Source organism: Lytechinus pictus, chromosome 3 (genome assembly GCF_037042905.1).
Source record: "Lytechinus pictus isolate F3 Inbred chromosome 3, Lp3.0, whole genome shotgun sequence".
Taxonomy (NCBI): domain Eukaryota; kingdom Metazoa; phylum Echinodermata; class Echinoidea; order Temnopleuroida; family Toxopneustidae; genus Lytechinus; species Lytechinus pictus.
This window is the reverse complement of record NC_087247.1, coordinates 80325227-80337330: the sequence shown is the minus strand read 5'-3', so window position 1 is coordinate 80337330 and position 12104 is coordinate 80325227. Positions and strand designations below refer to the sequence as shown.

Sequence of the window (12104 nt, the reverse complement as noted above, 5' to 3'; positions counted from 1 at the left end):
ATATCGAAAACTAAAATTTGCCTTGATTTTGTTCAGTTATGTTATCACAGACAGAAAAATTAAATATCCTCTATCCGACATTGCTTATTCTTTAGAATTTAACTATTCAGAAGCGGTTAGTTTAAGAGAGTCAAGAAATTAAATGAAATTTTAAAGAGCAGTTTCATTCTTCAGAATCATTATGATTATTTGAATTAAATAAGAAGATGCATGCCAAGAAACGTAAACCTTTATCATTTTCCATGTGTAGAACCACTGTGAACCTTGGGGTAATCAGCAACACTTATCTTGAAGAGATGATGACAGCAAACCCTGACAGTAAGGCCACAGTCACTCTAGGTGTCTTCATGCATTGGGAAGATCATGAATATCATGAAGATGATGCTACACTTCCGGTTACAGTCATGGCGGAATGGGGTCATGAAGGGTCATGGTCTGACACCATCGACTACGTCACCGAACTCAACACCGATCCTGCTCTTGAAAGTGTGAGTAGACCAGTAAGAACCAATGAGAAAGTGAGAGGGGATGGGTAGGGGAGACTCAGACGCTCATCTTACCAATGGAAGAGGTGTAAACATTTCTTAAATACATAATTAATGTTATATTTTTCAACATAGATCTAGGAACTATTTTAATTACAGCAAAAGCAGAACTTTTCAGCAAATTTGATTATCAGCCAAAACAAAATGTAAATGAAGGATTCATTTCTACCTGGCATTGTAAGGACTAGTAAGATATGTGAAGAGCAAATTCAAATGATGAATCAACTATGTTTGAAAGATACTTAAATTAAAAGGCAAATATGGTTTTAAACTTTAAATAAAGTATCAATTCCACTATCTATTCTTTCCTAGTCGGATGAGAGCCCTCAGTTTCAGATGACCCTGGATGCTGGTAGATCTCGTCATTTGAAGGCTGGTTCTACTGCTGTCTATACCCTAGTCATGTATACTCCAGTCAACACAGTCACTACATACGCCCTTGATGTTACAGCACCCAACGATACACTATCTGTCTGTCGTGCTCATTTCCGTTATGGTGGTGATAACATACCATGCTTTGATGAGCGAGATGAGATGTTAATGTCTTATGAGGAAGATGGACATCGAGATCGAGCTTTCCTTGACCTGGGTCCAGTCAGAAATACAGGTAGGGCCAAAATCAACGATAAGAGATGATTTACCCTTTTATAATTAGAACAATCGTAGATTTTGTAGTGGCTGTCATCATATTCAAGTCAGTTTATTTTCCCGGCCGCGGTTTATTTTGCAAAATATTAGCAAGGCAGATGAAACCATCAAAGGAACATTATGATCAGAGTTCTTTATCAGTCGTTTCCTCGCTGTATGACGAAAATATCAATAGTAAATATAGTGGAGAATATTTATGTAGAATTTGGTAAACATAGTAAAAGAAGTCATCTTTTGTGAAAGGAATGTTACGTCTTTCCAACAAATATTTTCTTTTGATGATTGTCAGCAAAACTAAAAGTAACTATTCTTTTCTCTCCTACAGGTATCACCACCTCTAATCAGGCGGATAATCGGATCGTGGGTCAAGTAGTTGTCAAAATGGAGGAAGCTGCTCTTCCACCGGATAACCTCACTTTGCCGGATCCTCAAGGGTTTGGTGTAACAGTTCAAGTCGGAGAGACGGATAGTTGGAGCTTTGCAGATACACTTACAGTGGATACGAATGAGACTATTCCAAATAATCTGGTATGGATCATAGCATTCAAATAAATCAAATATGGTTTAAGTAATAAGAATTTTGCGGTCAGAAATCAATATTTCATTTAATCCGGCTCATTATATGACTCTAAACTCTTCATAATTTTGTTAGTCATATTTCGTTCCAGTTTATTCTAATAGAAAGAGGGTTGTCCCTTACCACTCCACTTGTCATGATTTAATGTGTCGTTTCTCAATACCTATCCCTCATTATCTCTCTTCCAATTACCTCTTCTATGTCATCTTCACCCGTCCAGTTATCAATCGCCTACCAAAAACTCTTAAACTCTAACTCCTTTAACATGCCCATTATTTTCTTGCTCAATCTGTTTTTTTTTTATGTTATTCAGAATCCTCTTCCTGATGCCACGTTGACAAAGCTTCACGCTGCTGAATCTCGTGTCACTATCGGTGGAGTTGTTGAATTCAATCTGGATATCTTCATTCCACCCGAGTCTATTGCCCACTATGAAATCGAATTCCAAAGCGACATTGATGAACCTTACAAGACGACGATCTGCGAGGCAAGGATCATCGCAACAGGATGGAATATTCCTTGTGTGAATGGATCATTCATCGAAACTATCTACAACTCTTCAACTGATAATCAGCATATCGATATAGCCTATCTAGATGTTGGGGTGATCACCAATATGAGGATGAAGAGCGAAGGACTTCCGGTCAAATACGACAAAAATATGGTAGGATATTCTATTCGGATATATTAAATCATTACATAGCAAACACTTTCACATGTGTTTCAAATATCTATAGTTACGATACTAGAAAAAGTAATTTTAATTCTGTATTACCAAAACGTGCCGGTCATATAGGGAACACTTTTTTCAATGGCATCCAATTTGAAATGCTATAGGCCTACCTAATTTCATTGTATCACATGTGATATTCTTGACGAATAAAATCAATCAATCAGTCAGTCAGTCAATCGATCAATCAATCAATCAATCAATCAACCAACCAACCAATCAATCAATCAATCAATCAAAGATTTTAATACAAATGCATGTTTGTTAATTAATATTCAATAACCTTTTTAAAATCACCTTTCCATGTTAACAGTACCCAGTAGGATCCGAGAGTAATATGGCAATGGAAATAGATATCTCACATATACCAACTATGATTGTAATTTCAAAATGGTAAGTAATGTTCTCTAAAGTAATACTTTTGTAATTTTATTTTATCTTTTATTTATCTTAGGTTCGAGTTCAGCTTCTGACTCGTCTAGAACTGAATGATACGATTGTAGAAGGAGACGAATTCTGGTTGGGTGGAGCTGTCAAGATAGATGAATTCAATGAGATCATTCTTCAGTCAGGATTCAATGCTACAGAAGAACCTCTCTATCCGGAGGTAAGAAAACATCTTCTTCATCACGGAATATACTCAATTCATTCTGGAAGTATAATTATTGTATCGGAAGTGTGGAAGATAAGACTTATCAAACCCACTGAATATTAACCTTTTTAATTCATCTTTTTCTGCAACTCCTCCGAACCATTTTAAAGTATAATTAAGGAGTTGATCAAAATGATGATAGAATGATTAACACGAGGATATATTTTCCAGACAATCCATTCATATACATTTATACACATGCAAAAACCTGCTTCTATGTACAATAGTCTTATAATATTCACCAACATCTTATATTTGTCTTGTAGACGTACACTGAGCCAACGTTCCACGTGAAGCGACCTCAAGGCAATCTAAGTCTGACAATCGGTGAAAAGGCCCGTTACTATCTCAACATATCTACCACTGTCACCACGACACCGATGGCTATCAACCTATCTCTACCAATCGCTGGTGATGAAGCCTTTTTAACCATCACGGATATACAGCTTGAACATGTAGGAAAGAACTTTGGATGTTTCCAGCTCTGGGACGAAGAGTTTATACCGACAACGGTGTCGTCGTTGGGTTCATCACAAAACGATACCGCGCTCATTGACTTCGGTGTCATATCTAATCACGGTACGATACATTTTTTTATTACGGTACTATCATATTCGATTCGGAGATTATGAACATGTTGGGTTATACCTTATTTCATTATTTGTTTTATAATAAAAGTTTATCAATATCTATCAAGGATGTAAAGCGTTAACACTACCCCATGTTATACCACAGTCACACTGACTAAACCTGCTTCAAGCCGACCGATGGGGTGTCATCAAACATAATGTGGTAGATTTGATTGGTTTAAAGGAAGTTTACTTGGTCAGCAGGGCCCTGGGAATGTCACTTTTTCTGGGGGTGCTGAAGTAAATTTGACAACCCCCCCCAAAAAAAAAAAATGTTTCACTACAGAATGGTTATTTTTGTCCTGAGAAATTTTATACCCCCCAAAAAGGGTTTCACTACAAAATATGGGTAATTTGGGCTACATTTCTGGATTTCTTAACCGCTGCCTATGGAGACTAATAGACGCAGTTTCCCGCTTCCCAGGGCAATGTTGGTCAGCTGTGACATAATTCATGCTGGTCGCTAAAGACGTAAATCCATATTTTTATTGTCCGAGATAGTAATCTGAGAATAGAAATGTTCCGAAAATTCATTTTTCCCAATCGATCGTGGGCCCGGCAGTCACTGTGCCGCGCCAGATCGACGAGGCTCTACCCCTTAATGTTGAACGCCAAAAAACAGGGTAGCAGCAACTCCCATCTGTTTACGCCTTTTGGTCTGACGCTGCCGGGATTTGAACTCCCGACCTCCCGGTTGTGAGACGGACGCTCTACCAATTGAACCAACACACCGATGTCTTGTAAACTGATATATTCAATGTTAAAGCATATTTTCTTTGCTCTGGCTTGTCTGTAGTATATAGTTGCGCAGCCATTTTGAGCGTAGTAATTATACACTGAGTGATTATCCTTCAGATTTTCATATAAAACATTTTTCTCGCCTTGTTCTTTCACCAGGCACATCACACAAGTACCAATACTTGCCATCTAATCTAGGTGATGACGATATCATAGTCTCTTTTGAGATCCAGCTCGCTGATCATTACCAGCTAGTCAACCAAACACTTCTTGATTTTACCATCACGTTTCTATATAGTCTGGACAGGGAAGTTACTTTCACTGAGACAGTAGAAGCTCTTATGATGCCTTGGGACCTACCTATTATTGATATTAATATGACAATAGAAGATTATTACATCAGGGATGTACACCAAGGGTATGTAATCAATGACCATGATTTCATGACATATCGTTTTATCTGGCCTTCAAATAAAATACAAACGCAACAATTTACTTTGCATGTTAGATTGCACGAACAGATAAGAATGATTTGAAAAAATAAATATTTTAAGGCTCATGGTCCTGTCAAGTGTAATCCTGAAACTCTATCTGATGTGTTTGTAAATGTTCTCGTTCTTGGATCACAATAATTATGATGATAATAATAATAATGAGAATGATGATAATAATATTAATATTATACTTGCTCACATAGCGCTCTTTACTTAGTTTTGCAAAGTGTCTGTTGCGCGCAGTTTGTTTCAAGAAATAATTTTTTACCTGGTACCCATTTAACTCACGTCAGCTAAGTTCAGCAGAATACCCAATGGAATTGAGAGCGAATTTTATACTTTACAATATTTAAACCAATGATTACTTAAACCAATCAATATGTTTTCTAGAACTTTACCTTTTTAAAAGTCTTTTTCTCCAATGTTTGACCTTGGTTGTTATTCTTGTTTGTATTGTAGTGACGTGGTTCAAGGACGTATCTCCTTGAAGCACAACGAAAGATCATCATCACATGCTCATGCTGTCATGATAAACCTGATGACACCTCATTTTATCGGTGTTGATCCCCTGATCGAGATCGAAGGACCTTCTTTATGTACCGAAACCAGTGATGAGGGGATCAAATTCCACGTAAGTCACAAAAGAGATAAATAACCATGCATGGTAACTTCACGATACTGTTCAAGTACAATTTTTTAAGTTTGGTGAACTTAAATAACGATCTAATAACTAACTTCGGATTTTCACTGTACTGATGAAGTAGGCCTACATTAGTAATACAATTCTGCAATTTTGAGAATTCACATAGATAAATAGATTTGAATGATTGTTGAAAAATATTAAATTTCATAAATAACATATATTTCATACTCAAGGTATTCATATTCTCAGTGTTACAAAGTAAAATAACGGAAGTTCTTAAAAAAAAACCTCTTTACAGTTCTCTGAGATGTTTTTCACTGATATCTTCACCATGTGGTTCAATATCACAATCGATGAGGATCGCTACATGCCAATTGAAATGGATGTCATCAATACAACTGTACCACTTGAAGTTGTCTATTACAAGACAGGTGGATTAGATGATAATGATTACGTCATTCTTGGCGATGTATTCAGTACGGAACTAGAGCTTCTTGATTTGACATACACGATCGAAGGTACGTGGAGCTGAAGAGTTTATTGACATAACTTAACCCATTTCAATTTAATTCATTTCATTTTGAATTACAGATCTCCCCATTTTAAAATTGATAAATATTATTTATTTTAATTGATTTAAACAATGATCACGTTATTCCTAGATGTTCTATCAAATTTTAATGTAATTGTACATTTGCATATAATCGAATTAGAGCAAGAAAAGGTGGGCAGCCGAAAGTGCATTTGCAAAATAAGAATCTTTCAAATTGTAACAACGTATATTGATTACATGGAAGATGAAGACATGACTTATACATAAAACAAGTAAACAAAGTTTACTTGATAACATTCATTACAGAATGGCATGAATAATTACGAACAATATAAAGGAAACCTTGCAGATAAATAACATAGTTATCAGAATCTAAATATTTATTTAATGGTCTATCATAATTTATCAGGTAGCACTAGAATGTGAATTTTGGGTAATTATAAAGGATATAAAGTTGCCAACCAGCTTGACCATTGAAATGTGATATGAAATTTTCATTTGAAAAAATCAAATACATTTATCTTTCTTCTACTCTTCTTATTGTTGTTATAATGCATTAACTTTTTTTTCTTACAAGTGGTTTGGATAAAACCTAGTCTTTTTCAACACTTTTACTTGAGTTGTACATGTATTATCTTATTAATTCACCATAATGTTTTTTTTTTCTAGCTTGTGCTGAAAGACTGGATTACGCTATGAGTAGAGAATGTCAGTTTACAGCTAGTTCAACACTGAATGATTCACACGCCCCTCATACAGCAACTATTAATTCAATGACAGGATGGGCTCCTGGTTCAAGATACATGCTACCATACCTTGGCAATGACTACCTACAGGTTCGTCAATCCTTTACTAATCAATTCTATAAATCACATAGGCATTTTACATGCAAAACATGGCTCATGTAAGGAAAAAAAATAATTCTTCATTTCTGTTGAGACGTGGAAAATATAGATGAATGGACCATTCTAGTCTCATTCTAATATCAAATACTAATAAGCTGGTCAACGTAAATAACAAGAAAGCAGACATTACAATATCATAAAAATGCGATTTTTTTATGATAATGCAACTATGATGTAGAGTGCACGACGCCCTCTGGAGAGTGTACAAGTCCATTGTCCATGGTTTGCTGTCCAACCCAGGCTTCCCAGCGTAAATAAATATACACAACAAAAAAAGTAAGTCCCCCCTTAAACAAACGTCAATAATTTCCGAACCAATGCGAGTTTTTAATATATTTTTACATGAGCGTGTAGGTAATTTTATAAGCTACCCTCTGAGTAAACGTTATGGACGTATTTCACTTCATGCTTCAGTGAGCACCGTCAGAAGGCAAAAATGTCACTTTTTAAAAGTCACAAGCCAAATATCATGACTTTGATTCCATTTTATTGGAACTAATTCCACATTCTCATCATAAAAAATAGTCAGAAGGCTTGTAAAAGGTACTCTCTAAAAGACGATACAACTTTTTTGGCTAAATTTCACGGTTGAATAAACACAAGTCCAAATTTGCTATAATTGGATTTTTTACACATTTATAGCAATAAAAATGATAGAATATGATGACAGCTGTTTTTGGAAGAGTTTCTTCAACAATATTCATCGTTTCACGGTTCAATTAACATTTATTGAAAACAAAAAATACGATTTTCAAATACCATAGGCAAGTTATTGGTTCATTTTGGGAACTGAAAATGCTCTTTTCTCAACTTTCATGTTCATGACCAATTAACATGCTTCAATGATTCAAAGGCGTTTAATTAAATATCCACGTTTGAATGAACATGTGGAATGCGATTAGCTCTTTTTTACGTTATTGGAAAAATTCAATTTGTTACTATGGATATCTGTCACAAACCTCCTTGCATAGTTCATTTGATTTGATTTTCATGAAAATCCCGATGTTTAATGCATCAGTGAGCACACAATATTCGAGAATTATGCAAATGAGAAGAAAGTTCAAGGCCTTGGTCCCACTCTGTGTCGTATCGAATGGTTATTTTGGTGTGCGCGCCTTTTGGATAGTGTTACTCTGAAGCCATGTACGAAGTTTCAAGAAATAACTATTGGCAGAAGTAACAAAAACCGTCCATGAAACAAACCCTCATTTCATATTTGTTAAAATTTTGACTTCGTCTCTCATAGACTTGTGTACATTATGGGTGCACATGTTTAAGAATAAGTAACCCCTTATTCAATATGGTGGAACTTTTTTTCACGGCTGTCTTTAGCAATGTCATTTAGCAGTAATGTTTATCAACCTATGGGCAGAATTCTGTGCAAAAATGAAATCGATTTGATTATTTATGGATGAGTGAGCACGCATCAAAGTGGGAAAATTGGTATTTTCAATGTCACAGACTCATTTCAAAGGGTAATAAAGTGAATATTGGGAGCAAATTCGGTTTCAAATAAGACTTTATTTGCTATCGATTTGATTATTTATGGATGAGTGAGCACGCATCAAAGTGGGAAAATTGGTATTTTCAATGTCACAGACTCATTTTAAAGGGTAATAAAGTAAATATTGGGAGCAAATTCGGTTTCAAATAAGACTTTATTTGCTATCGATTTGATTATTTATGGATGAGTGAGCACGCATCAAAGTGGGAAAATGGGTATTTTCAATGTCACAGACTCATTTTAAAGGGTAATAAAGTGAATATTGGGAGCAAATTCGGTTTCAAATAAGACTTTATTTGCTATTGTTTTTATCATCCATCATTTCTATCACCACACACTTTCCGAACTTTAATCATTTTCATGGTTGAGCGAGCACATTCGAAAACTTGAAAACTTAGAAATGAATACTCTTTATACTGCATAAATGTATTCTTTTGCTAACAATTTCTCATGATCAGTTTAATTTATGGACAAATCAGTGGTGGGTCCAGAATTTTAAAATGGGGGAGGGGCCTATAATCAGTGGAGCCACCAACATTTTCAAATTTTAACATGATCTAACAAGTTGTAGAGGATACTACCATAAACCCCTATGATGATACGTCACAATACAGGGGCTGGGGAAGGGTTTTCAAAGTGGGGGGGGGGCTGACCATGCAAAAAATCACAATAGTATGGTAATTTTTACATTTTTGTACATGCTTTTGGAAAAAAGTGGGGGGGGGGGGGACTGAAGCTCCCCGCCCAGCCCCCCCCCCCCCCCGCTTCCGCGGCCCCTGCAATACATTGTGCTCACTCAACCATGAACATATGAATTGTGTGTGGAGTGGCTAAATGATGGATAGTAAAACAGCATAACACCATAAAATTCACCTAAAGACAACATTTGCCTAACTTTGTATTTGCACAATCTGAAAAACGACTCTTGTGACTTTCTAAAATTGTCATTTTTAATTCAATCATTAATTTCTCATGCATGACTCAATTGATCAATCTCATTTTTCCCCAGGAGTTGCTTAATGAGTGTAAAAAACCACCTACGGAATATTATATCTCAAAATAATTCAGTTCAAAAGTTACAGCAATTTGATTTAGGGGGGACTTACTTTTTTTGTTGTGTATATATATAATGGTGGAAAGGGAATTATTAGAATAATAAGAGGAGGAAATGCGAAGAGTATTAGAAAACGCCAAGAGATTCTGTATATTTGAGCATTAATGATATATTGACTTGTTTCTTGTTGTTTTATTTATTCGATTAGGTGAAGTATCCGTCTCTGATGCGATTCAGTGGTATCAAGATGCAACAAGGACCTAATGGAACTCACTATGTTGATTCATTTCAAATCAGCTATAGTGAAGAAGATGTAGTCTGGTTTGATTATGAGCAAGATGGAGCAGTTATGGTAAGCCATGATACCCTGACAAATTTCATCAAAATTCATAATTGATTGGTTATTGTGACCTAACATTCTCGCTTACAATGATGAAAACGAGAATTCAATCAAATGTCATTACTACTAAACATTTTCCTTACAATGTTTATTCATCGTGTGACATTATTTTATGAACGTTTGCTATTATTGTGATCAAATGAAATCAACTAGGTTCCCTTTACTGACCACCACTAATCAACCCCCCCCCCCTCGCAATAGGACGCATTGAGACACGTTGGTGCATGGTACGTCTTCTAACTTTTATTGCAGTAATATTTAAAACGTTTATTTTTATCGTTTTACCGTTTGAATATTTTATCGTTTTATATCGGTTAATAATTTTCACGTTTTTCTCTCATTTGCAGACGTTTCAAAATTATGACTACCACGCGTTTGTCCCGGAAGTAAATGTGACCGAAGATCCGTGGGTCATCCACCTCTTTGCCAATCCGTTCAATGCCCGGTTCTTCCGAATCCGACCACAGACACACAAGAATGATACCAACTATCCGATCTTACGTTTTGAATTGTATGGGTGTCTTAGGGAAATTGAAAGTGGTGGAGCAGGTATGCATTCAATCTCCTTTACACCCCTCCCATTTTGCATCATGTTGGCCTACATGATACTACATAAATCATTATTCATACGAAGTGGACTGTCATTCGAAATCCAATACTACCAGAATTTTGAAATTGTTTGGAATTTACCTTTCGGCTAAGGATTAAGTTCAATCATTATTATGTCCGCCCCTTCCTGATGCACAATTGTAGCTTAAAAGCACAATTTCACTCGTTATACTCTTCATCTGATTTTATCTCAGTTAGTATAAATTGGTTCTAACATGTCCAATATATGTGGTTACCAATCTCTGAACTTGTTGTTCGGTTTTCATAATGACATACTTTGTAACCAAGAAAATATTTTCAGGGACAAGGATGTGGATATATATGGCTTTAAAACAGTCGATTTAAATAGCAAGAAAACAGAGATTTTAAGTTGTGTAAGCCGTTCTTAATAATTGCCCAAATATTACTTCATTGTCTGTTTTTATATCGATTTTTTATTATTCAAAGGGACTAGTGGTAAGGATTTTTTTTCTGTTTTTACTGTAAAACATTATTTGTGCATGGTTACTAAATGATTACTAACTCAATAGAATTTAATTTGACACAGCAATGGTGCCCTACCAACATTCACAATTCATCATTTCTGGTGGGAGCTTTCCCCTCCCCCCATTCTCTCTCCCCCTCCCTCTCTTGCGCGCTCTCTTTCGTCTTTCGGAGATGCGACTTTTATCACGATTTTAACATAAAACTTTTTTTTTTCTGGTGGAAGGTTGTCTTTCGATACTTTTTCTTGACTTCAAAATAGTTTATCACTTCTCTCTTTGTAATATTCCATTGTGTTTTTTCATATAAATAATGATGCAGTAGAGTGATAGTGGTGGTGGTGATTTACATTACATTATAAAATAGCATCTGTTCCAATGTTTACATGGACCTATCCACGGAGGATTATATATTGTTACTGGGGTGCTGTGACAATGCTCAGCACCCCCAGTAACAATATAATAATCCTCCGTGGATAGGTCCATGCATTTTTGTTCATAATGATAAATACCAACCTATACAATCATCTTATTAATGTTGAAAGACGATACAAAAGAGTAAATTTGGAATGACGTGTTTAATTCAGTTCTCAATCATCATCAACAGAATGACTTCTGTCTGTATAATAGAGCAAGCAAATTTACTCCAGTTATTATTCTAATATAAATCAAAATTGGATACGTATATAAGTACTATTCTATCATCCAGTCGTGCGGATGACATAATATCATCATTGTTAGATTTCAATGTTAAATGTTATAAGACGTGATATGACATTATCCTTATCATAGCTATCAATATGCTTTCTTCCTTTACTGGTTCTTATGATCTCCATTCTGTGTATTTTTTTCTTGTAGACGTGTGCGCTGTCGAGCATGAAAAAGGTAATACATAACTTTTATTAAACACCTTACTAAGGCCAGTCTCTTCATGATAATGT

At 35.5% G+C, this 12104-nt stretch overlaps 1 protein-coding gene across 1 annotated transcript in view; it reads left to right on the top strand.

Moving 5' to 3' along the window:
• LOC129256638 (uncharacterized) overlaps positions 1 to 12104 on the top strand; it is a 41693-nt gene that overhangs the window by 24951 nt on the left and 4638 nt on the right. The window contains exons 14-26 of the mRNA XM_064097788.1: positions 251 to 488; positions 858 to 1152; positions 1519 to 1721; positions 2084 to 2434; positions 2955 to 3107; positions 3419 to 3731; positions 4679 to 4937; positions 5473 to 5644; positions 5955 to 6174; positions 6879 to 7045; positions 9881 to 10024; positions 10420 to 10621; positions 12022 to 12048. Of these exons, the coding sequence (XP_063953858.1) occupies positions 251 to 488; positions 858 to 1152; positions 1519 to 1721; positions 2084 to 2434; positions 2955 to 3107; positions 3419 to 3731; positions 4679 to 4937; positions 5473 to 5644; positions 5955 to 6174; positions 6879 to 7045; positions 9881 to 10024; positions 10420 to 10621; positions 12022 to 12048 (2744 nt within the window). The remainder of the gene's footprint in view (positions 1 to 250; positions 489 to 857; positions 1153 to 1518; positions 1722 to 2083; positions 2435 to 2954; positions 3108 to 3418; positions 3732 to 4678; positions 4938 to 5472; positions 5645 to 5954; positions 6175 to 6878; positions 7046 to 9880; positions 10025 to 10419; positions 10622 to 12021; positions 12049 to 12104) is intronic.